The sequence below is a fragment of the Microtus ochrogaster genome, chromosome 17 (assembly GCF_000317375.1).
Source record: "Microtus ochrogaster isolate Prairie Vole_2 chromosome 17, MicOch1.0, whole genome shotgun sequence".
NCBI classification, from domain to species: domain Eukaryota; kingdom Metazoa; phylum Chordata; class Mammalia; order Rodentia; family Cricetidae; genus Microtus; species Microtus ochrogaster.
Genome location: NC_022019.1, coordinates 20,343,063 through 20,368,357, shown reverse-complemented (window position 1 = coordinate 20,368,357; position 25,295 = coordinate 20,343,063). Strand labels below are relative to the sequence as shown.

Sequence of the window (25,295 nt, the reverse complement as noted above, 5' to 3'; positions counted from 1 at the left end):
GGCCTCAGACCCGCTGTGTATCAGATGGTGATCTTGAGCTTCTGTCTGTTGTGCCTCCACCTCTGGAATGTCAGGATTACAGGTGTGCACCGCCAAATCCAGGTTATGTAGTGCTGGGAATTAACCCAGGGTCTCGTGTGTGCTAGGCTAATACTCTACTAACTGAGCCACAGTTCCGGAGCACCCCCCCCCCCTTTCTAATGGAATGTTCTTCCTTTGCTGTTTGTCTCACGTTTCCTCACGATTGAGAGTCTGCATTCTCAGTTTGGATATTGCCGAGGTGCTGTTGTGTGCTTTTCCCAGGCCATCAGATCTGGGGACTTGCTGTGTCCTCTCTACCATTGCTTGTATTAATTCAAACGAGTATTAGCCAAGCCTGTTCCATCACTGTGTTATGATTACTTGATTTTCCCCATGTGACCGATGACAAGTCTGTGCAGAGATGCTTCAGCTCCCTGTGACTCTCCGAGTCTCCTACTGCATGACTTCAGAGTGAGGATGACACTAGACTTCTAGACAGAAAAAAAAAAAAAGCTTCACTTCAACCTCAGGGCACAATTCCAACAGTGTGTCCCTATTCAAAAAGACTCCTGATATGGAGGAAGAAAGAAGGCTTCGCAGGGTGCCCTGTCACGTGCCTCATAGTTTATCTGCCTTATCAACATAGGTGCTTCTTGACTTACAAGGGGTTTCTGTTCCCAATAGACTCTTGCTAAGTTAAAAACATTACCTTGAAAATGTCTTTAAGCCGCGTACCCTAGTGGGCACTGTCGCTTTGCCTCGCCGACTGCTAATGGGTTCAGAGTACTTGTTAGCTTGCAGTGAGGCAAAATCATTTCATATAGTGCCTACTTCATAATAGAATCTGAAGTAACATGTTGGCCGTTGTACCCAAGCCATTCAGTAAATGACATGGTAGCATACACCTATGACACCAGCACTCAGGAGGCGGAGTCAGGAGAATCAGGAGTTCAGTGCTTGCTTTGGCTATATGAGGAGCTTGAGGCAGGCCAGGACTGTGTGAAACCCCCTCTTAAGAAAAAAAAAAGTGAAAAACAAAATGGTGATGGTTGGATTGGAGGAAAGCAGAAATTTTCTAAGTCAAACCTTCACGAAGTCAGGATTTCCTACTTCCAGCTCGTCAATAAATATTCTCTGGATGCTACCGTGTGTCACCATGGAAACTTCAAAGACCACGAAGGTACAGCTCTTAGCAGTGGATATTCCAGATGACTATTAGGAACTCCTGCATTTCCTAATTCATTCATGGATACAGGACATGAAACTCGAGGCTGAGTGATGGGCTGGGTCCGTTACTATGGTAATGGGTAGGCCCAGCTATTTCATCACACTGCGTTGCCTTCTCTTTGTGCTCAGTCTTGTTACAGTCCCAACTTTCGCGAGGCCTGATTGTGTCGAACCTTTCCATCAAAGCTTGGCTTGGCAGAAGGCGAGAAGCCCAGCACACTTAGGAGGTCATGAGCAGTGCGTCCAGGAATGTGGAATGAGTTTGCAGAGGGCAGAAGAGGGTAGCTATGTGCTAAATATAGACTGAGCCCAGTTCATGATTTTGTCTGTGTCTCGTTTTGATTCGGCAAGCCTTGCACAAAGCCAGGTGCTGAGGTCTGTTATCATCCAAGCCGTAGCTGCACATTGTCCCCCAGGGTGAGCTTATGTTCTGGCCAGGCCGAGACAGGTCCAGCTTACTGTCCCGCCTTCCCACAAAAGTGCAGCCTGTCTGGCTGCAGATGGTGGCACATACCCATAATTATGACACTGAGGCAGGAGGATTCCAAGTTCAAGGTGAGCCTGGACTGTAGAGTGAGACCCTGTCTCAAAACCAAACTTACCCATTTCTAAGATTTGCCGGGGTCAAAGGTTCCTGAACTCGTCTCTGTTCGGCTTACAGTGCTCTCGGATATTTTAGTATGCTGTGAGCATGTTTTCTTTGCCTCAGTGAGTAGCGGTTTTGGCGTAAGGCATTCTCTCCCTTCTCAAGGCAGCTTTGGGTCCACAGCAGGCAGATCTCTGTAACTTCCAAAAGGAAGGGATGAGCAGCTGTGATGTGATGAAGGAGATGAAAGTAAGACCGCTGGTCCTGCTTCTGAGGTCACGTTTGGTGTTTGGCTACATGTCTGCACCCCTTTTCATCAGACCCCCATCAGTTTGTAAGCATTTGTTGCCTGCCGTGTGCTGGGTACGGCTCTTTGGGTGTGGAGGACTGGAGAGCGAGCACTGTAAAGTAGTGAAATTGTTGAGTGGCTAAAAGATGTTGATGTTGAAAGCATTCTGAGAAGAATATGGTACAGTTTGCCGTCCTGGGTCTGTTTTCTGTGTTCTTCGGGAAAGGGTGGTAAGAGTGTGGCATGAGGGGAGGACACTTAGTTTGACCAAAAGGTGGGGCAAGGCTTGCAGAAGATCTGCCTCCACGCACGTCATCTTCCTGAACCGTGTTTAGAAGACTGGCCACGTGAAATTGGGGAATCTATCTTTGTGGCCATGCAGTGAGAATGTACCCCGACGGTTTAGACAGAAATGGGATCAAAGAGAGGAAGGTTTTGAGGGAACAGTGAGGAAAACCGGAAGAAGTCTCTTAAAGAGTCAGCGTAATACACTTGCTGGCAGGTCTAACAAAGACCCTTGATTGGGCAGGGACATGGGTGGCATCTTATTTTAAATGTAGTTTTTACTTCAACTCATATAAATGAGGGCTGTTTTTAAATAGCACTCCTCAACAGAATGGGCATCTTGGATTTACACTTTTATGAAGGCATGCATGAAGGTGTTTATACCTACCCCTAAACTTTGTATGTATTTGCGACCATATGTAAGTCGCGGTTGGTCCCATAGTGTTTCTTGTAATCAGTGATTGCCACTGGCGTGTGAATGAGGCTTCTCAAGGTCACTGAGGTTCAGGCATGTGTACTTACTAAAAGCTCCCAGTGTGCTACTGGATATTTGGAATTACTAGCTTGGAACATTTCTAAAAACCCATAATTTAAATGGAGAAGGGAACTAACTAGCACGCAGTTTGGTAACCCAGCCAGGTAAGATGTGTTCATAGGTACTTGGGAAGGGTCCCTATACCAGGGATCTCTTATCTGAGTCTGTGCTCTCCTCCGGATACTTTCTTTCTTCTATGACTACCACTGTGTAGCTTTAGAAAGTAGCAATATGATCCGCTTCACTGCCTCACACACAGATTAATTCAACTTTTGCCAGCGTGTGCTTCTGGGGCCAGGGCTATGATGGAAATAGGAAAGATGCTGTCCTTGCCTCCTCTTTCTCACAGGCTAACAGAATTTGTGCATTTGTCTCTTCCTTAAGGCGCAAAACGACCTGATGTTACAGAGCAATGGGAGCCAGTATTCCCCAAACGAGGTAAGGTTCCTGGGATGAATGGAAGCTGAAGTAGTTCATGAAGACCGAACTGAAGTTTCTTTCACAGAAATGGGTACTCTCTCACACTGGGATGGATGAGTAAATGGATGGAGAAATGGGCAGTCTCTAACGCTGGGGTGAATGAGTTAGTGGACGGTCTCTGGGGTCTTTCATTAGTTGCCACTGTCACAAACCTGTTTGGCTGTCTATATAACTAAAGGTTCATTTCATGAGAAATAGCTTTTGGAAACTAGGGATGGGGATGTCTTTACAGAACACGTCAGAAAGTCACTCAGTTAGGTGGCGTTGCCGCCGTCGTCGCGTGTGTGGGGTCAGCGTGCAGTTTCTGGGTAGAGGAGCTGCCTGCTCAGCGGTAGCTATTTCATCTCTCCGAGCTGGAGAGGTTTCCTTGTGTGCCCTTTGGGATGACTGCACCCATACATTCAGCTGTGTCGGAGGAGTGGGTCGCCAGCGTTACGTCACCACGAAATATTTTTATAGCAAGCAAGTAAAAAAATTGGATGCAACCACAAAAACACTGCTAGTAACGCAGTTTACCAGGGTGCCTGGAAACAGTCTGTTGGCTGCCTCTTGAAGCATTTACAGAATGATGTTTTTTTTCGGTAGCCAAGAATGAAGCCAGGACTCCATCACTTTGCAGGAATAGCGAAGTGCAGAGAGCTTTTATAATAATCCTTGACCCTACAAGTACATCTGGTTCTTCACTTTTGCCCCAATCGTCTTCCCTTCTCACCCCACAGATGAGAGAGAACTCGCCTTCAGTGTCTCCGACTGCAAACATCACAGCTCCCTTTGGCCTGAAGCCTCGCTCAGGTATGTTGACCTCTGCTGATTCTTATTCTGAATAACTCTTGGTTGCCTCTGGGGCCTCTCAAATGTCTACCTGAGGAATAGGAACATGGCCAGCTCTAGTCAGCTGGGGTCTTGGCATCCGAGCAGCCGCAGCTCTGGGAGATCAGGTGACTGTCTCGAGCTCTCTGGTCTGTGGTTCCAGACGTGGGCAGCCTGTTTTCTTTTGAACCATGGCAGAGGGGCTGGCGGCAAAGGGAGCCTGAGTGTAGGGAAGGAAGGTTCCCTTGAACTTTCTCCCCACAGAAAATAAAGGAGTCCCCTTTACCCTAAAGGTTCCTGGTGCCCCACTGAGCTAAAGGGCAGCCTGAAGGCGGAGTCCTCCCCAAGATGTCCCCAGTTGCTTTCTGAGCATGGTAAGGCCTCTGAATTGACTCATACAAGAGGGTGAGCATTTTAAGGCTTGTATGAGTGGTTAGGAGTCAGGGGGCAGAATTCTTACAGGAAAGTGCCTTTGGCCTACTTGATTTTGATTTGTGTTACTATATCGACAAAAACAATTATAGCAATGGGCAAAGTTACCCTCAGTCTTTAAAAAGGACTAGCGATAGAACAGTACTTTTCTTTATATATTTCTAGCTTGGGTGCTATCTGCCTTTTTTTTTTTTTTTGGACCACCTTTGTTTTAAATGTTTTGTTTTTTTTAGTATTTACCAATAATGCTTTGAAGTGGGTTCTAATAAAGGCCCTGGACACATGTATGTAAGCACACCTGGAGGAAAACACAGGTGTTCTAAGCTTTTTGGGGGAAAGCATTGTGACAGCATGATAAATTACAAGTCTCTGACTTGAAGAAATGATACCTATGGGAGAGACAAGATGATTCCTTTATGAAAGGAAATATTTTGTTCTTGGAGCACATGGTTGATGGGCAGCATGTGGCCAGGTGTGGAGGTTTCCGGGCCATGAGAACAGAGAAGGGGGGGGGGACAGTTGGGAAAAACACTTCTAGAGGGATCAGAGTTCCTAGATCTTTTTGCTTTTGGTTTTCAGTCCTGGAATTAAACCCAGGGGCTTGCGGATGCCAGGCTAGTGCTCTACCACCAAGCTATATCTCCACCCCTAGAGTATGTTCTAGAAGGGAAAAGCCCATATGAAATAGCATAAAACTCAAGTGACCAGCTGCCTCATGTATGAAACTGGGCATATATAGCTAAATCTTGGCCGTGCCTTGATTTCCACAATCCCAGATCTGTTCGGGGAGAAATGGAGGTAACCACGGTTCTGCCTCCACTGCCTCATCTGGGGCTGCGGGCTATTTTAAGCCTTTTGGACAGTTCTCTAAGAATGTAAAAAAACATTTCATAATCAAAATCAAAAGTTGGATGACTCTCCAAAGATTAACAGTCTTTTGGATGGTGGACCGTGTAATTTAGTTATAAAATGGGTTCAGTGACTTTTGATGCGTTTATAGAGTCCAGCCTCAACTCACCAACTCAGAGGCTGCCTTGTGCCTGCACTGTGCCCAATTCCAGTTCTGTGACGAGGTGAAAATGAGAATATTTATTTTAAGCTGGAGAAAACATATGCTATTTCCTTCCCAAGTTTCCAATTGCAGATTCCTTAACTACCCAGTGAAATTACTTTCTGGATATTGGGCCCAAAGATAAGATGTCTTATCATTTTATAAATAGCGAACTCAGAAGTTCTTGAGGGTTTTTTTCCTTCTATGTTATGTGTACTGAATATTCAGAAACCGTTTTTATTGAGCAACATTGAAAAGTGATTTTTAAGGCACTTCAAGGGTTAAAGGAAGAGTTGATGAGGTCAGTTCTTAGTTAAACACCCTATGAAACCTTACAGAGTGTCTTTAAAATCTACTGTCTTGATTTTTAAAAAGCATTAGCATATGCAATACTCTTGGAATCCTTTTGTTTTTAAATAGCAGATACATTTATCCACTTTGAGCTTTGTCTAATGTGCCCTGCAGCTCTGGCTGAACTGTGCAGTTGTATCTGCTGGTTAGGTGATTAGAAGGGCCTGCAAAGGCCGGCGGGTAGGCCTTTTCCTCTCAGCTGCACAAATGATGAGTTCTGCCCTCTGCTGCCATGACCCATTAGGACTCTAGACCGCAGGCTTGTTGAACCATTAAGATTACGGCTATTAACTGCATGCGAAGTATGTGACCAAAGAGTACTAACTAATGCTCGGTTTTTATCGTTCTTCTTATTCCATGCGCCATCCTTCATTCTCCTCCTATATTGTGCATTTGAATTTAAATCCCATGTAACGAAATCCACTTCATTTCCATATGAACCCTATGCCACGCGTGAAATACTGTGGCCCCTCTGGTTCCCCCTGGTCCTTGTGCATCTGTCCACCTGGCTCTCTCGCTCTCCTACAGACCCAGCCCTCATTCTCCCTCCTATCTCCTTCAACAAACTTACGCAGGCACAAACATGGGACAACTCTAGCTACAGTGTTCCATCTGAAGGAGACACTGACAATGGTAGGTGTTTTGTCTCTTCTTCAATGTTTCTGTGGATAAGCCAGTGACTGTGCTACACATTGCTTAGTGTGTAGCTACAGACAGTAGATACTGACCTGCATGCTCCTTACTCGGGAAGCCTCCAAGGCGAAGTCTAGACAAGTGCACGTGAGCTCTTGCCCAAGGGCTGATGGTGGGACAGTTTACGTACCCCAGGGTGCTGAGTCCGGGGAGGGGTTTCACACTGCTCTCTTCTCTCTACCTGCTCTGCTTGGGGTTTGGTTGGTTTGTCTGTTCATCTGCAGAGATTTGAGCTCACACATCGGGGTTTAGAATGTGGGTGTGGTGATACACTCGTATGTTCATCTGCAGAGATTTGAGCTCACACATCGGGGTTTAGAATGTCGGTGTGGTGATACACTCGTATAACATCAGCATAGGGCAGGCTGAGGCAGGAGGGGAGAGTTTGAGGCCACCTGAGGCCATATATATAGTGGAGCCTTGCCTCAAAAAATAAGGTTGATCTTTTATTGTCTATATTTACCACATGGGGGTTTTAAAGGCAATTTAAAGGTATCATGGTGAATCCTAGAGTTTTGCACTGGAAATAATGTTGATATTGAACAGTGTCTAAAAATGAAATTACTCTTTTTTTTTTCCCCAAAGTTATAATACATTTTGACTTTTATACTTTTTTGGTGTGAACTCACTCACATTAGGATGATGAGGAAACCGAGTTAGTCTGATCATAATAAGTGTACGTTTTTAAAAATTGGGAACACCCAGTGAGTCTTAATATGGATATCCTAATTTTGTCTTATTAGATATAGCTCAAGTAGTTCAAATAAAAATTGAATGATTTAGAACTATATGCCGCATCTATCTAAATCTCTGTTCTGGTTTAACGCTAGTTGTAAACATTTTACCTCAAACTCCAAAGGGGTAGAAGAAAACGGTAAAATGAGATGTGAGGCTTAACCACCGCACACACAGCAGTACGTGTGTTTTCTGATGCCAGGTATGTCGTCTGTCATCTCTACAGTGCTTAGCAAATAAACTTAGAACACTCACTGCAATCTCTGCTTAAAATCCAGCCACATTTCCAGCTTACTAAAGAATAATGCGTATTCTGATAGGCTGACTCTACAAGAAATAATGGTATTTCGTAGTTATCTAAATCAGTGGTTCCCAACCTTCCTAGCATTATGGCCCTTTAGCACAGTTCCTAATGCTGCGGTGACCCCTACCGTAAAATCATTTCATTGCTCCTTCATAACTATAATTTTGCTACTGTTAGGAGTTGTAGACATCTGATTTTTCTGATGGTCTTAGGCGACCCCTGTGAAAGGGTTGCTCATCCCCAAAGAAGTCCTGATCCCCAAGTTGAGAACTGGTGGTCTAATATTTTTCACTGAAAATAAGCATGATTTAAAAAACAAAAAAAGATCATGAAACAAAATCCCCTCCTTATGTTATCCTACTTTAAATTCTGGGAGCTGAGGAGGGTTCGGTGGAAACTTTGTTCACAAGCTGTTCTTTAGTTTAAGAATAAATGACCAAGAGAAAGAGGAGTTTCTGTTCTTCTCAAAGCCCAGTTGTTCATGGTGTGATATTGCTTACCAGAAATAAGCCTGGTATGAAACACTTATGTGTGAGTTCAGTATTTCCTTGGGTATGATTTCTGAAACCAGAGGACTTTTTTTGTTCCAAATCGGGGAAAGATTTGAAACTTTTAAACAGCAGAATTTCTCTGCTGGTATGTGAACCGATCACTATCAGAATATCTAGAGGTTGTGTGGATGTCGCTGTGAGACCGGGATTAGGGAGGCCTGCATTCCTAACTCTTGAGTGTCTTCTGTCAGACAAATCTACATTCATTGCACCAGTAAGGACCTGATATGCAAGGCTGTAGGCCAGGCCTTCTTTTATTAGGAATTCTGAGGTGCCGACAGCCAGTAATGAACATCTAAAAATGAAATAGCGTTGCATTTATTTCCATGACCTTTTCTCCGTGTGTAACAACTCCAGCGACTTACCGCATAGTACCACAGCAATGATAAAAGGATTGTTTTCAGTATTCCTCTGGATTGGGCAATCATGTCAGATGTGTTTTTCATTTTTCTTTATTTGATATTTGATTTGTCCCAAGTGTGGCACACATCTTCATTCCCTGTGTGTTTGACTTCGCCTTGTGACTGTAGTGTGCTCTTGCTCAGCTGAAGAAGCCGTGTGGTAGAGGAGCGGAGGATCACGGCAGCAAGCTCTCTGTGTTGTTCTCAGTGCTTCCATAGAGCCCAACTGCTCTACGCCAGGCCTTCTCGGCATGTCCAGCAATGCTTCCTTCCACCTTTAAAGGCCTGTCTCTCCGGTGTCTTTATTATCTGACGCCGTAGTTGTCCAGCCTTGTAAATGTTAGCTTAGACTACCGTAACGTAACTTTTGGTTATTAACTTTGGCAAACTTGGAATATTCATCCCTTTGCTTATTGCCTCACTTTCCACACAAAACCTTCTTTTATTCAAGTCCCTTCCAACATTTTTTTTTTTTTAATGACAAGCAGGCTGGACAGACCTTGGGCATCTGGATACCCAAAGATTCTGAAGTCAGTCTGCTGATCAGGACAAAGGGTGTGGAAGTCCATCTGTGACCCTACCTGCTTCTGCTACCGGCTGGGGTGGCTTTCCTTCTATCTGATCATTACTGGGAACTCACCCTCTTCTTCCGCCTTAGCTGTCAGGCCTTCTTCTGTGGCTGAGTCTTCCCTTTCCCCATTCCCTTAGAAGTTGGAGACCCATCCTGGCCTTCTACTAATTTCGACTTATTTAAAATTGATCTTCACGTAAGGGCGAGTGAGTGGCCGACCATCTCCAGCCAGTTTGCAGACATCTCCATCTCATTGTGAGGACAGTGTACCCCTGGCTGTGGGAGGTTCCTTAGTGACTTTCAGCTCTGGATTCAGATTAGAAAGTCTGGTTCCCAGATTCAGAGACCTTAGGTGATCACTAGTGTCGCTGTTGTGTGACTTTTATTTTGGAGGTTAATGTGTTCAGACCTGGAAAGTAATTTGGTGTCATTCTGTGAGAGGAAAACTAGAGAAGCTAGTCATCAGGACGAGGTCATTTCTGCAAAGGTATCTCCAGTTGCATCCCACCTTCCTGAGAGATCTGAAACACTTGTTTCCTTTGCTCACCAACAAGCCTGTGCCAGCACTGCTTTGTGGGGTGCAGTAGAGCACGCCACCGGCTCTTCCAGAGTCGCATATAGTGTGCAGGAATACACAGTGATACAGACAAACGTCTTTGGATGTGCACGGGAAGCAGCGACTGTGAGGAGAAGGTGAAGGGGCCAGTGACTGAACCACACAGTGGAAAGATCAGTGGAATCCTTTATACGCATACCTCACCATCCTTCACAGGCCTGTGTTTAGAACTTTCTCTCCAGTCAGGCGGTGGTGGCGCACACCTTTAATCCAATAGTATGTGTACATTTGAAGCATTTTTTAAAACTGTAAGCTACAGTTGAAATACTTTTTTTTTTTTTTGATTGCTGGCTGTTCGCAGAACAAACACCCTGGTGTGCAGGTTTTGTCGTGAAGAGGCCCAGGAATGTAAGATAAGCAGGCATGTCAGGGAATGAAAAGGCAGACCTCATCGCATGACCCCAGCATCCCTCGCAGGCTCCGCCAGCACAGATGCTTGAGTCATGTGCAGTGAAGCCAGAGTTCACAGTTCACTCAACTTCCTCAGATTTCCATATTCACAATGGAATCGTCCAATAAAAACATATTGAAAATATCTAGCAGGTCGGATTAGGTAAGATTTACCCAGGAATAAGTGCAGAAGGGAAATGACCTCCACAGCAAACAGTAGGCCTGTTGGAGTGGGGTCGAGGCGCCCCTTGGTGACATATGGGTGCATTACCAAGCTCCGTCCACATTCCTTGACTTTTTTGGTAAATTCGGTTAACATCTCTGCGACATGAAGTTGCTTTTAGGGTTTACGCTGCTTTTCTCTTCCCATGGCTCTGCTTCCATTGCTTCTGATTTGCCAACTTACCCTCACTTTCTTTCGTAACTCTCCCCCCACCGACTGGATCACTTTATCCTTCTTTTGCTAGCTTTGGCTTTCTTTCTCTTTTTTCCTCCCCCCTCCCTCCCTCCCTCTCTCCCTCCCTCCTTCCCTCCCTCCCATACTTCCAATTGGTCTTACTTCAGAGACTCCTGTGACACGCCTTCTTTTCCCAGGGACTTCTCAGTTTGCTTCCCTTGTAAGTCCAGGGCACAGGCTCCATTCTGCCATTCCAGAAAGCCTTGTACGCACTAGGTCGGCCTTATTCTCCACGAACTAAATCAAAGGTTGTGTCAAACTTCTCATCTACCCAAGCATCTCAGTGCTGCTTCTGGCATCTCTGGACTCATGTAGCACGAGAACTGGAGGATTCAGATGGATACGGTCTCACAGAACTCCATATTTAAGTCCATCAAGAACACACAGTCCCCCCCCCCCACAGGTGTTGTATTTGCCAGCCGTATTTAAGTTTTTAAAGTGTAACGAGCTGAGGCCATTTCTAAAGTGACCTTGTAGGCAATGACAGAATGGCTGTAGACTCCCTGTATCCAGCACTGTTGGAAGGACAGCGGGTAGAACTACTGTGGTTGTGGTGTCCCCGTCACTTGCTAGATGGTGGTGACTTCTGACGTGGGAATTCTCTGCCCACACTGTCCTGAGTGTGAGTGTCAGCACTGCCACCACCTCCCAGCCAAATCTAAAAGTCCACACCGAGAGAACCAGATCATCCTGCCCCCAACAGCTTTGTGTCTCCAGGCTAAAAAATCTCTAGTAAGAAAAACTTAATTAACCTGCTACCATCACCACCACCCCCCCATCCCCGTTTGAGACAGGACCTCACTGTCTAGCTCTGGTTGGCATGTGACTCGCTATATAGACCAAGCTGGTCGCTAACTCACAGAGATCCATCTGCCTCTTACAAGTGCTGGGATTAAATGCCTGGCCACTAAATTCTTCACATGTAGAATATTTTTATAAGGCAGCAAATCCACTTTTATTTATGTACTTTCCATTAGCTTCAACCTGGAAGAGGTACAGCATCACACAGATTTCATGTCCACTGGCCTTTGCAAATAGCTTGCTTTGGAATTTGGCTTGAACCAGGTCACTGTTTCCAGGGGCCAGAGTTATCTTTCCACAGATTATTCTGGTTTTGTTCAGTTTGCCTCCAGGAGTCTCTAGGTTGTTCTTTTCCTCTCTACACACATCTCTTGCCTAAGAAGAGTTCAGTTTCAGCTCTGGCATGCACAACTTTAATTTCTAGAAGAGCTGTGCTCTCATTGGTTCCTGAGACCTCCTTATAAGCCAGCAAAAATGGCCTTGCAAACATGGCCTTCCTAATCCACTTGGCTTTTAGAAGTCATGTTCCCAGCATTCCTCCACAGGTGCAGAGATGGTGGAGAGTCATATGTGGAATGTATTTTAATCATCTCAACTGTTGTTATCTCCAAGAAGTTTAGTGCATTTGATTTTTATGAGTTTTTTACCCCATTGTCTGTTCATTCTGTTCTGTTCTATACAGTGCTAGGGTCTGAATCCAGGACTTCATATATGCTGAACAAACGACACATTCAGCCCAGGAGAGTTATATGTTTTCCTTTTTTTGTTAACTTTAAAAAAAAAGATTCATTTATTTTTATTTTATGCACATGGATGTTTTGTCTTTCATGTGTGTCTCTTTACCATCTATATCTCTGATGCCCTCAGAGGCCAGAAGAGGGCTTTAGGTCCTCTGGAACTGGAGTCACAGACAATTGTGATCCACCATGTGGGGGCTGGAGTTGAATCTGGGTCCTCTGGAGGAACAGACAATTAATTGTGAGCCACCTTGTCGGGGCTGGAGTTGAACAGACAGTGCTCTTGCCTGCTGAGCTGTCTTTTCAGCCCCAAGAGTATGGATTTTCTGAACTGCTCCAGAGCAAGCACTGGTTTCAACTTCTGCTCTGACAGGAAGTCCAAGGTCCCTGAGCCAACGGTGATGAAGCCGCCTGTAGTTCCGCCAGTCTTTGGGACATTAATCCAAGCACATCTGTAAGGAGCTGACTCTTTCAACACCTAGGTGATAGGACAGACAGAAGAATTTTTCCATTCCATTCTCAAATATATTGTCCCTCGTGTCATTACCTAGTTCTTGATAGAGGCTTATTAAATGTGAAGCTAACAAGAACAGTTCTCTACACCTATTTTTAACATATAAAACCATCCTAGTATTTTCTTTTTTGATCTAAATTACTTAGATTTAAAGAAAGATAAAACGTATGATTAGAATATCAGTTAAAATGGAAGAGACAGAAGTGAGAGGTGTGGGTGATGGCATGTTCTCCCAACCCCATGAGACCCATCCCCCCTCTGGTTTATTCAGTCAGTCGCCACAAGACAGCTTTGCTGTCCACACAACCTGGAACCATAGCTCGAGATAATTTCCTTTTGATTACGCACATCAAACCTTAGCTGTGATCCTTGCTTCTGTGAATGATCGATACTTTGGGATAAATAAATAATTTATTTAGTTGTACTAGGACTAGTCCTGTGTAGCAACATGGATTGATCTTTTCCCCCCATCTCTGTTGCAGTGTTTCTAAGACCTCAGAGAAACCTGGAATCCATAGACCCACAGTTTACGATTCGGAGGAAGATGGAGCAGATGAGAGAAGAAAAGGAGCTGGTGGAGCAGCTCCGCGAGGTAATGGGGGTGGCTCGTGACTGAGCATGACGGTCACAGTCCCGGCAGCATTCTGTGTGTGGCAAACGCCTTCCCGAAGCATTGCACACATCCCAGTTACAGATCCAACTAGGTCGGTCCCTGCTGGACTGTTTGTTACTGCGTGAGTCACTTAGCCTTGAGTTTCAGTTTCTCCCTATACTAAAGACCTGCAGTGAGTTCTGGTAGACTGTAAAAGAATGCCTGTCGTTTATTTGCCTAATAGTAATATTTCGCTAGTTTAAAGCATGTACGTAGTATTCTGAAGTTTGTATTTCAAACCAGTCAGAGCTTTGAAATCCACCCTGTAATAAGCAAACCATTTGAATTCCTGTTGAAGGTGAAGGCTTGCCTGAATGCCGTCCAAGACTTTCAGCTTCATAATGGTGGGGACTGGGAATGTGTGTTTGTTCAGGGTGCTGTGGAACCTCATGGGCACTCCAAAGGTCTTTGTGTCTGCATAGGAAAATGATACATTTGTTTAAGATACTAACAGTCCCAACACCAAGGAAGAAGCTGGTGTCAGCTGTGAAAGATGGCCTGTAAGTTACTCATTCAAACAGACCTATTATGGTGAGGGCCGCAGAGGGCGAGAAGGCTTCTTCTGAGAGGCTGCAGATTTTATGCTGAAACCTCTCCTTTCTCTGACAAAAGCCCTCTCCCCAGTGACACACCTTCTCAAGCCTTTCCAAACAGTTTCACCAACTGGAAATCAAGCATGAGGTTTGTTCTCATCCAAACAGCTATACCAGCTTTGGGAAGGCATAGATAAGTGGATCCCTGGGATTAGTTGGTAAGATCCAGGTAAAAGTAAGCATTTCTGTTTCCAAAAATAAAGGAGAGAGTGAGGAAGAACCCCCAAACTGACAACTAATCTTCTTACATGCATGTGCATGCATACCCATACATGTACACCACACACATACACGGTGCTAACACACATACACATTCACATATACACATACACCACACGCATATACATATACATACACATACCACACACCTGCACATATATATGCATTTACATACATATACCACACATACACATGCACACATACACACCACACACACACACACACACACACACACACAGTGCCTACACACAGATCTGTTCTGAATGTCCAGCTTCATGAGCTCCTTCCAGTTTTCACTGATTGCAAGTCAGTAAATTAGCTGCCCCATTCATAGCTGTTTCTCAGTTCCAAAGAGCTTCTGCCTTAGCAGCAACTTTTTCTCAGGGTTTAAAGTTGATTTCTTGCTAGAGGATAGACTAGTCCCACCCATCCCCATCCTTCCAGTAAGCACACCTGCTGCACAAGCTAAGTGCCCTGCAGGGCCAGGCATGGAACTTGAAGAATAACATGGCCTTGACCTCCATGGATTTTTGTCTCACCTCAAGTCTCTCTGGAGCCAGAGACACTAATGCACACACATTGAAAGCTTGTGTCCTCTACCCAGACAACTGGAGAGTGAGTGGTCTTGCAAGACAGAGAACTTTCAAACTATTGGTGTTCTACTCGCTCTGGACATCAGAGAAAAGATGCTAGTCCACCCGTGCCCTACTGGCAAGGGCCGAGTCAGAGACCTCCTGTGGGAGTGGTATCAGAAAAGCCAAGGTAGAAACCAGAAATTTACCCTCACTAGTAAGGAGCCTGTCTGCTCTCACAGAGTCAGGGGAGACCCGTATGGAGCCTGGGTCATTCCTCTGGAACCCCGCCAGAGGACGACCACTACCATCCTGCCTGCTTCCTGAGGCCAAGTGGAAAACTTAGACCTCTACGTTAGTCTCGCCATAACATGGTGGGAGTCTTTCGTTTTATATCAGACTAGTATCCTTAAACAGATCTGTCTAAATCCGAGTTTTAAGTAAACCTGAATCTCACAACACAATACAAAGAGCTAGCCAGATTTGGTCTTTATCAATCCGTTCATTCTGTTTTTACATTCTCATAACCAAAGCTAGGAACATACTGAACTGAAGTGATTCCAGGTGTGGTCACACAGGTGGGTAATTCCAGTCCTGAGGATGTGGAGGCAGGGGGACTAGGAGCTCAGGGTCATCCTCAGCTACACAGAGAGTTTGATTCTAGCCTGGGTTACATGTCCTTCTGTCTCAGAAACAAGCTACAAAAGGATTTTCTTATTACTGCAGTTTTAATTAAACCATATTAGGACAACTGAATCCATCTTTATACAGAGGGTTTTAAAAAAATGTTTGAAAAAATTTAGCATGAGTGTTTTCCAAACAGTGTCTCTGTGCCTGAGTGTGTATGTATGTCTGTGCATGTGAGTATGCGTGTGTGTGTGTGTGTGTGTGTGTGTGTGTGTGTGTGTTGGTCAGGACATGACCTCAGCTGCCATCTACATTTTTGTGTCTGAGTCAGGGTCTCTCTCTCACTGACCTGAACCTTGCTGACTAGGCTGGCTGGCTAGGTAACCTCAGGGACCCTCCTGATTTCACCTCCCCATTGCTGGAATTACAGGCATAGAATTTCTGTATATGGAATTACCATACCAGACTCTCTGGATTCTGGTATCAAGCTTGGGTCCTTGCAAACCCTTCACTGACAGAGCCACCTCCCTACCTCCAGAATTCTTACCCTTGTATCCCCATTGAGAATAGTGTTCCAGTTCATATGTCCAGCTGTGTTTAACACTACACTTGCTTTGGTGCCCATAGCAACTGGCTCTTTCTGCTTTCCACCCCCAGAGCATCGAAATGAGGTTGAAAGTGACCCTCCATGAAGACCTCGGGGCCGCACTCATGGACGGCGTCGTGCTCTGCCACCTGGCCAACCACATCCGCCCGCGGTCTGTCGCCAGCATCCATGTCCCATCTCCCGCAGTTGTAAGTAAGGCCAGAGAGAGGGAAACTGGCATTAGACAGGCTCTCTTTGCATGGCGTTGTTGGTTAAAGATGCTAGTGGAATCTCCAGGAGTCTGCCCGGAACCCTTCTGTTGGGCCCCATACAACCAGAAGAACGGCGTGAAGCAAGGAGTTGGAGAAAGCAGCACTTTCAGTAAAGGGAGGCTGTTAAAAAAAAAAAAAAACATGTGTGGGAAAGACAGAAAATAGCTGTCTCAAATGTGGAGTCTAAAGAAGTTATGGATCAATGTGCTGGTTTAAAGCCATAGAGCACAGATTTGACCCTCACAAAAGGGTATTTAAACAACGAGGTACCTCTTTAGAAGGCTGTCTGGTTGAAGGCTTTTTCTTAGTGGTCTCTCTCATGCTTTTTTCTCAGTAGGGCTTCACTAGCTACTCACTAGCTAGCCCAAGCCGAGCCCTCCTGCCTCAACTTCCCCAGTGCTCGACAGATCTCTGTTCATCATTGGGGATCTTGTAGTGCTTATGGAGATACGTGAACAAAGAAAGCATCCTGAATCACCGACCAATCCCGGCACCAGGCACCACTCTGCTGCTTTTTCTCCTCCCTTCCCATCTTCCTTCCTCTCCTTCCTCTGCCAGGAATCAGACCCAGAGCCTCTGTCTGCCATGCAGGTGCTTTCCCAGTGAGCTGTATCCTAGCCCTGACTCTTGTCCTAGATGTCACAGCGCCTGGGACAGGTGGGAGAAAGCTACAGGGGCAGTTTGTGATCCAGCCTGCAAGAGTGGGCAAATCAGAAATAGGATCATCTGTGAAGTCCACATAGGGTTAGACAGATAAGAGCAGAAAGAGTTTATGTCCACAGATTGGGTGTACTGGGGAAAGTTGAGGAGCTCAGGGGCGAAAAGGCAACCATGGATTCCAGATCTGTGTCTGAAAGCTTTGGGCAGGTTGCATCCTGTCTTTAGCTTGATGCACCCGTCTCTGAAATAGACCTGCTCCTGAGAGGATGATGTCAGGTACTGGAGAGACAAGTCCCATCAATGAGCCACCGCCACCGTCCCTGTTTATATATAGCTGAGCCACTTGTCTCAAGGTGCAATTTCGACCATGTAATCAGTGTGTCGGGTGACCACTTGTTGAAACCCCTGCCCTCCGCTTCAGGGAGCTCTGGCTAGGACAGTTTTTATGCTAGTCTGTTTTGTTTATTCTGCTCTGTTTTATTCTGGCAGCAGAGAGTAGCTGATGGTCTCATTTTAGTCGTCAGCTTCTTTTCTATAATGTTGACTCTGCTTTTTCCTTTTCAAAAATACGGCCACTTTTTTTCCCCCCAACAGCCAGCTCCGGAGGATCCAATGCCCTCTTCTGGCCTCCTCAGGCATTGGATCCCCTGGAGCTGGAGTTGGCAGCCATGAGTGCTAGGAACTGCACTTGGATCCTCTCTAGCCACTTAGCCAATTAATTCCCCATGACACTGGGTGAGCTGTGTGCCCAACTGTCAGTTTTCTGAGACACGCTGGATTCTCTGGCTTCCCAGCAGAATGTGCACTGTCACCTTGCAAGGTGTCAGGAGACGTTAAGAATCGTGAACCCTTAACACTTTTATTTATGTTTCAGGAAAAACACCGTACTTTTAAAGAGATCTTTTCATTTTAATAACTTTTTAAATTGAAAACACACAGGAAACAGTGGTTGGTAGGAGAAAAATAGCAGAAAACACTGTTCTTCTGTCTTTAATATGCTCCATACATTTGTGTTTTGAATTATGATCTTATATACTCTATATATATTAAAATCTACGGGAACCTAAATTGTCTGCACCAGATCCTTCCTCATCACCCTTCATACCATCAGCTGCAGGGGTTTGTTTGTTGTAGCTCACTTCTAAATGCCCACTTACCGGAAATTCTCCTGTGGTCTGCTTGAAGTGTTTTTATTTTTAAAGTTAGGGTGTGTGTGTGTGTGTGTGTGTGTGTGTGTGTGTGTGTGTGTGTATACACATGTGTGCGTGTGCATGCGTGTGTATGGACATGTATTTGCCACAGTGGTTATATAGAGATCACGGGGTAACTTACAGGAGTGGGTTATCATCTCCTACTGCGAGTCCTGGAATCGAACTCAGGTCATTAGGCTTGGCTGCAGGTGCCTTTACCTACTAAGCCATCTTGCCGGCCCCTTAAGCAGTTTTGGATGGACCCAGCCCTGCTGTAGCTGTAGAACCTGGACCCCTGGTGCCCACCACAGTTCCTGCTCTGACACAGGAGAATGTGGTTCCTTTGTGTCTCCCTCACTGCAAACACATCACCGGTAATAACTCCCCCATGTCACTCTCCCCTTTCTTTTGGCTGTTGTCTCCAGCTACGCTAGAGCTGTGTGGCCTAAGGTTTGTGTCCTTTTGTTCCACTGTTGCGCCTTCAGCAGCCAATGCAGCATGGGTAGAATAGACAACCAATACGGTTCCATCTGCACCGTCAGCAATGCTGAGTTCTGACCGTGCTACTGCAAGCATTTAAGTGTTCTGATCTTTCCATTTCATGAGCCCCACGGTGTATGGTTTTGTGATGCCAAGCTCAGGGAAGGTAGTATGGATAGAGTCATTGCCATTCTCAGCATAGTAAAGATTGCTTCAGGAGGAGAAAAATTCACTTCTTCACTTTTTCCAGGCTGTAAGCAAAGCACTGGCATACCACTTGGTGTGATTAATGGGAGTTTTGATTACCAATGGTGAGGCTGAACCTTTAACCTTACACCGCCACAGAACTGTCCCTGAACTAGGAGTACAGGATGGTGGCGGTGGACCTGTGGGACCACAGGATGCTTCTGGCGCCTCACTTCCTCTAGAATCCATACCTCTCTATTCCCTGAGTTCTCTCTGCTCCCCCTGTCTGTGTGTGGCTGTGCACAGCTGTCCTGTGTTTGTCTGGGGTACTTGTGAGAGGACTTCCTCTTCCACCACGAGGGACAGTGCTTGTTTAGCCTCTTAGACAAGTTGTTTCAGCCATACTTTTTGCTTTCCTTTTTAAGGAAATTAATAGTGGAATATTTTTTTTTAAAAAATGCTAAGAAGCCGGGTGGTGGTGGCTCATGCCTTTAATCCCAGCACTCGGGAGGCAGAGGCAGGCGGATCTCTGTGAGTTCAAGGCCAGCCTGGACTACAAGAGCTAGTTCCAGGAACCAAAAAGCTACGGAGAAACCCTGTGTCGAAAAATAAAAAATAAAAAAAAAATGCTAAGAAATGTTGAAAATTTTATCATCATTTTTTTTTTCTGTATGAATCCATCCGTGCTTTCCACGTCACTGCAGTGAAGGTCAGTGCAGCAGTGAAGCTTTGGGTTAAATCTGCCGTTTTTAATGCTATTTACCTCTTATGTGTCTTTGTAATTCAACTTTTTGTTTGTTTGTTTGTTTGGTGAGGAGATAGCCTCATAGATTTTTAACCCTTAGTATAGAAAGACATTTGTTGTTGGGGGAAGGTGATGTTTGCGGTATATATTTAGGTGAACTAAAATGGGTTCTCCGACTGTATGATGTGAGTTTTTTTGTGTGCACATACACAGATGTGTGAGCAGCTGGCATACATCCATGTCATCAGCACTGCGTACTTGTGTCTCTCTAAACCTCTCTCTACCAAGCACATATAAATGTCTTTGTTTGCACAAACAGTCCAAGAATATGACCCACACTAGTAAGTTTTTTGTCTCTAGATGGATGTTTCTGGATCGCGTCTTATCTTAATACTCTGTTGTTTTTGTATGTTTGCATTTCCAGCCCAAACTCAGCATGGCCAAGTGCAGGAGGAACGTGGAAAACTTCCTGGAAGCTTGCAGAAAACTTGGCGTTCCCGAGGTAACACCAGACTTAGTTCAAATGGCCACGTTTTGATCAAAACGTCATTATAGCTGTTTGAACCATTGAATAGACATCTTGTTTTTGTTTCACATCTTTTTTTTTAAGTTTTAAGAAATAATCTTGACTAAGTGACACACATTTTGAACGGAAATTGTTTTCTTGCAATGAAATTAGCGTGGTTTTACATGTGTGTTTGATTCTAAGGAGAAGGGGGAATCATTTGTTTTAAAATGTAAAATTCCAGATTTGAAAGAAAAGGGCTATCAGAGAGTTAATAAGAATCAGAAATTCTGGGGGCTGGAGAGATGGCTCAGAGGTTAGGAGCACTAGCTGCTCTTCCAGAGGTCCTGAGTTTAATTCCCAGCAACCACATGGTGGCTCACAACCATCTGAAATGAGATCTGGCACTTTCTCCTGGAAAGTGTATATATAATAAACAAATAAAAAAAATCAGAAATTTTCTTAGCAGGAATTGCTGAGACAGTGAGTGGCCTAGGACCAGACCCATAGAGTAGCTAAGAGCAGCAGGTCAAAACCCGTGGGCTCCTTAGCCTGGGCTGTTTGGCAAAACTTCTGATGGCATATTAATGGCTGGCTTCCATTCCCAGTGGCTGCATTTTAAGAGATGAGTCAAACTAATATTCATTAAAAATACAATTATTGTTATTGTTGGTGATAACAATGAGTGTGGCTTTATAGTTGGCTAACAACTTAAATTTTCATTTTATCCTTCTGTCTGCTTTAGGCCCAGTTTGCAAGTCTTTGTGGCCCAACTAATTATACGGTTTACTCCCCCCACCTCCCCATCCCAGGCTCAGCCCTAAAGGCATCCTCAGGAAGGTGCTAGGGGGTTTTAGAGCCTTCCATATTTAACTTAACATAAAATGACTTCAGGATTTAGGTAACAGCCACACAAATTAAGATGTCTCTTGCTGGGTGGTGGTGGTACATGCCTTTAATTCCAGCACTCTGGAGGCAGAGGCAGGAGGATCTCTGTGAGTTCTAGGCCAGCCTGGTTTACAAGAGCTAGTTCCAGGACAGGATCCAAAGCTACAGAAAAACCTTGTCTCAAAAAAAAAAAAAGATGTCCCTCATCATTATGGTAAACAGAGATAAGTAGAAATTACATAATTTCTTATGACTTCAGTGTTTCTTAATGATACAGGGATAAAGCAACTTAAATAAAAGAAGAAGTAGTTAAAAAACAAAACTCTCAGGAGAGACTCTGAGCTTGTGTATCAGTTTCAAAGTATACTGCACCCCTCTCCGCCTAGCCCCAACTTTCCTTTACTTCGCCCTCTTATTTTGGCTTAGGGTAGGTTAGTAGAAGGATTCTCGGATTATTTGAGAAAAGGCAAACTGTAAAGTGTCCTTCTATCAAGCTGTGTCAGTGAAAAGAAGGTCACCACTGCCATTTCTGAGAAACAACATCTTGTTTTGTTTACTTGCCTAAATGTCTTCGTCATCAGGTCTGCTTTCAACTCCGTTACTCTGTGCATCTGTATCGTTTGTGTGTCTTTGGATGTCCCATAAACACTCTTGGCTTCAGATATTTGTGAGAATACAATTTGTCTGATAATATGATTCTACCACAGGCTAGTAAGAGTTCCCCACTGTGAATCGGAACTCTCAAGCCAATGGCAGATGTAAGTTACTGCATGTGTGTTTGAAGGCCCAGATGAGTTAGGAGGGATCATTCTTGTCTCTTAGGCTACCCTTAGGTCACTACTACCAGGAAAAGAATACATGAGCAACTAAACTTCTTTACTGAGAAGGTTAAATAAGGAAGGCACACTTGACTGGAAAAACAGAAATTCTCGATTGGAAAGTAATTAGCAAATCTTCCTGCTTGCTCAACACAGAATGTTTTCATCTCACAAGTGCATGAGGGAATGCTTCATTCAAAGAGATGACGTGAGGTCTGTCTGTTCTCTAAGACCGTGTTAGTTCCGTGTTGTGATAGAATCGGAACTACAGCCTAAAGTCAGCACGGTTTGTATAGTTTATCAGGTACACAGGGGCGATGCCAGAGCTGGGCAGACTCAGTTCAATGATTGCATGCAAAATCAGTTGATGGGATGGGAGCATTTTTTAAATTGCTCTTACCTTCATAATTTGTTCCATTTTATAAGAAATCTCCACCAGTACCATCCCAGATACTTGCTCCAGAGTTGGCAGTGCTTGTGAAGTATTTATGTACAGTTGAGCAGTTGATCCTCAGAACTAGGAGGTGGTCTATTAACCATCCAGGAAGTGTGCCCATGTGGGGTGTTATGAGGCAGCACTTCAGCTCACTAGATAAATAGTTTAGGGTGTGGGTAAAACTGTCATCTCTTGGCCTGGTAAGCCCACTCCTTGCCGTAAGTGGTTCCAGCCTGGCTGTTGTGCACACATGGTGTCTTTGGTAGGCGAGATTCAGAACTGTAGACAGTATCAGGCAACAGTAGTACCCTGTGTGAGGCTGCTGGTCAGACTGGCAGCTATCTCTGACCTTAGCCTTGAGGACAGTGCTCGGCGGGTACCTAAATCATTTGTGATAGAGTCTTTGTATCAGCCAAGAATCTGAGTCTGGTTAAGTCTTGGGCCCATGAAGCCATTTGCACAGCTGAGCTTCCTTTGTTGTTTCTGAGTCAGTTTGGCCATCCTATCCTGTGGTTTGCACGTAACAGGTTCATGGTTGGCTGTCATTCCACATCTAGGCTACTTTAGCACTAGCAGTCTGTCCGGCTGAGAGAAGTCTCTCATTGATGAAGAATCAAAAATATAATACAGCAAATACTTATGGGGTTCACTGGGAAGTTTTCACCCAATTCTAAATAAGTCATCACAGTCATAGAACGTCTTTCTTTTAATGTCGGGGAAAATAGACATTGGCATGTAGAAAAATAAAGCTAGATTCCCCTCATTCATACTGTGTAGAAGTCAGTTAAAATTGGATCAAAAGTCTTCATGAAAATTCTAAAGCATTGGAGGAAAACCTTTCAAGATGAAGGGGTAGGCCCTGACCCTGAATAGGACTTCGGTTGTTCAAGTTATGACAGCAACAGTTGACCAATGGGATTTCATCTGATTAAAGGGTTCTTCATAGCCAAGGAAGGACAGAAAGCATTTGCCAATAACTCGGCCCACAGAGGTTAATAGCCAGAATTCAGAAAGAACTCAACAACAGAAAAACTAAAAGAGTAAGAAGTTCTGTGAATAAATAGATAAATGAATGGAGGAGGCCATTCTCAGGAGAAATACAAATGTCTAATCAATATCTGGGAAAAAGTTTATTGTTCTTAGCCATCAGGGGATTTTAAAATAAAACAGTCAATGTCAGGAGTGGCTATCATTAAGAAAACAGAAAAGTGCAAGGCGGTAGTGGCGCACGCCTTTAATCCCAATACTGGGGAAGCAGAGGCAGGCGAATCTGAGTTTGAAGTCAGTCTGGCCTACAGAGCAAGAAACACAGAGAAACCCTGACTCAAAGGAAAAGAAGAAAGGCAAGAAACCAAATGAACAGAAAAGCTAGCGAAGGTGCCTGTCCTTGTTGATGGAAATGTTAGTTACATCATCAGCGACTGTGGAGGTCGAGATTGCATTTCCTCAGAAACCTGAAGAACTTCCATGTGACCCAGCTCTACTTTTCCTGGGTACATACTTAAAGGAATCCAGGCCAGCATCCCACGGAGATACGTACACACCCGTAGAAGCACTGTTTCCGGTCGACAGGCTTGGAATCAGCCTCGCTAGCCATCACCAGATGAGTGGACAAGGAAACAGTGAACCATCTGCACCGTGCAGTTTTCCTCCCGCAACAGAGTGAAAGAATATTATTGTGCAGGAAAACAGATGGAACTGGAAGCCATCATTTTGATCAATAAACCACGGTCAGAATGACAGACACTGCATATTTTTCCTATATGCAAAGCCTGGGCATAAATAGTAGTAATAAAAATGTAAAAGTGGAGGGGTGGGCACTTTGGGTGAAAGATAAGTTAGCATATGGCAAAAGAACATAAGTAATTTGGGCAGAGGCAGGCAGATCCCAGAGTTCAAGGCCTGTTGTATACATAGTTATAGCGAAAGGTACAATGACACTGCCTCAAAATTTTTATTTGTTTGTTTGTTTATTATTTTGTAGACAGGCAGACATCCAAATTTGTCTCTGTTTCCTGTTAGTAAGCACTTGGTGTTTGGAGCGTCTAAGTCAATCTTCATTTTCAATTTCAGTCACATTCTTGAGTTTAATCTTAGCTGATTTCTTAGGCTCTGCTGGCTGTGATTTTTTTTTTCCTCCGTGTAATGGGAAATTAAATCAACATTTGCCTCAGAAGGGTTCTGAGTGGATTAACTGTTTTGCAAATGTTTTCACTCATTACAAGTAATCTGTGAAAACTGAGGGCGTTCAGTCTCTGCAAATGCGGTGCTTTCTCATTTAATTCTCAGGGCTCCGAGAGTACCGGAACCTCAGAATCCCTCTCCACAGGCCAATTTGGGGAAAGCACAGAGGGTCAGGAAATCCCAGTTTCTCTCAGGAATTTCCTTCGCGGTTAGCCTCGCCAAGGCTGCAGCTGTTTTTTGGCTGTTGGCGTTGTCATGTGGGACCGAGTCAGCACCCAGTCCTATGGTGGTTGCAGCAGCCCACCACGTGACACGCAGCGGTTGCCATGGCTTCACAACCAGGCTTAGTTAGTCCTGACCGTTTTTTCTTAAAGGTCATCTTGTAATTTAAATGATCATAGTCTGAGCCATTAGGCCTCAGCTGCTTTAATTAAATCTAGCTTCCAGGACCTGGTGAGATGTCCTTTATGCCCCCAAAAGCGCACTCATGAGCATGTCCGCTTCACTGACATAACTGTCTGACCCTCTGCCACTGCTGCTAGGGAGCTGACCAGTGGTGCTCCTCAGTGTTCCTGCTTGCTTTTTTTTCCTTTCCTTTTCTTTTTTGACAGAGTCCTGTTAAGTATCCCAGGCTGACCCCAAACTCTCGGGCTCTTAGGGGCTGGGATTATAAGCGTGTGTTACCACGCCTGTCAGAGTGGGTGGCTTCTACCACGGAAATACCCTGAGAAAGTCACATGTGTGCTGTGTTTAAGCCTCCATCTCATGTCTGCTTTTCTCAGGCTTCCCTGGTCCCTGGGAAACTCATGTTTCAATTCGTGTTTAAGCCTCTGTTTTATGTTGAC

General features: G+C 44.7%; 1 protein-coding gene across 5 annotated transcripts in view; it reads left to right on the top strand.

Moving 5' to 3' along the window:
• The window catches only part of Lrch1 (leucine rich repeats and calponin homology domain containing 1), a 182,267-nt gene that overhangs the window by 146,470 nt on the left and 10,502 nt on the right, over window positions 1–25,295 (top strand). For 2 of the 5 annotated variants that reach the window (XM_013349301.2, XM_013349300.2), the window contains exons 14-19: window positions 3,328–3,381; window positions 4,143–4,215; window positions 6,596–6,700; window positions 13,320–13,429; window positions 16,158–16,295; window positions 20,044–20,121. In XM_013349301.2, the coding sequence (XP_013204755.1) occupies window positions 3,328–3,381; window positions 4,143–4,215; window positions 6,596–6,700; window positions 13,320–13,429; window positions 16,158–16,295; window positions 20,044–20,121 (558 nt within the window). Of the gene's footprint in view, window positions 1–3,327; window positions 3,387–4,142; window positions 4,216–4,526; window positions 4,608–6,595; window positions 6,701–13,319; window positions 13,430–16,157; window positions 16,296–20,043; window positions 20,122–25,295 lie in introns of all 5 variants that reach the window. The other 3 variants (XM_013349303.2, XM_013349302.2, XM_026783236.1) reach the window with 2 other exon arrangements.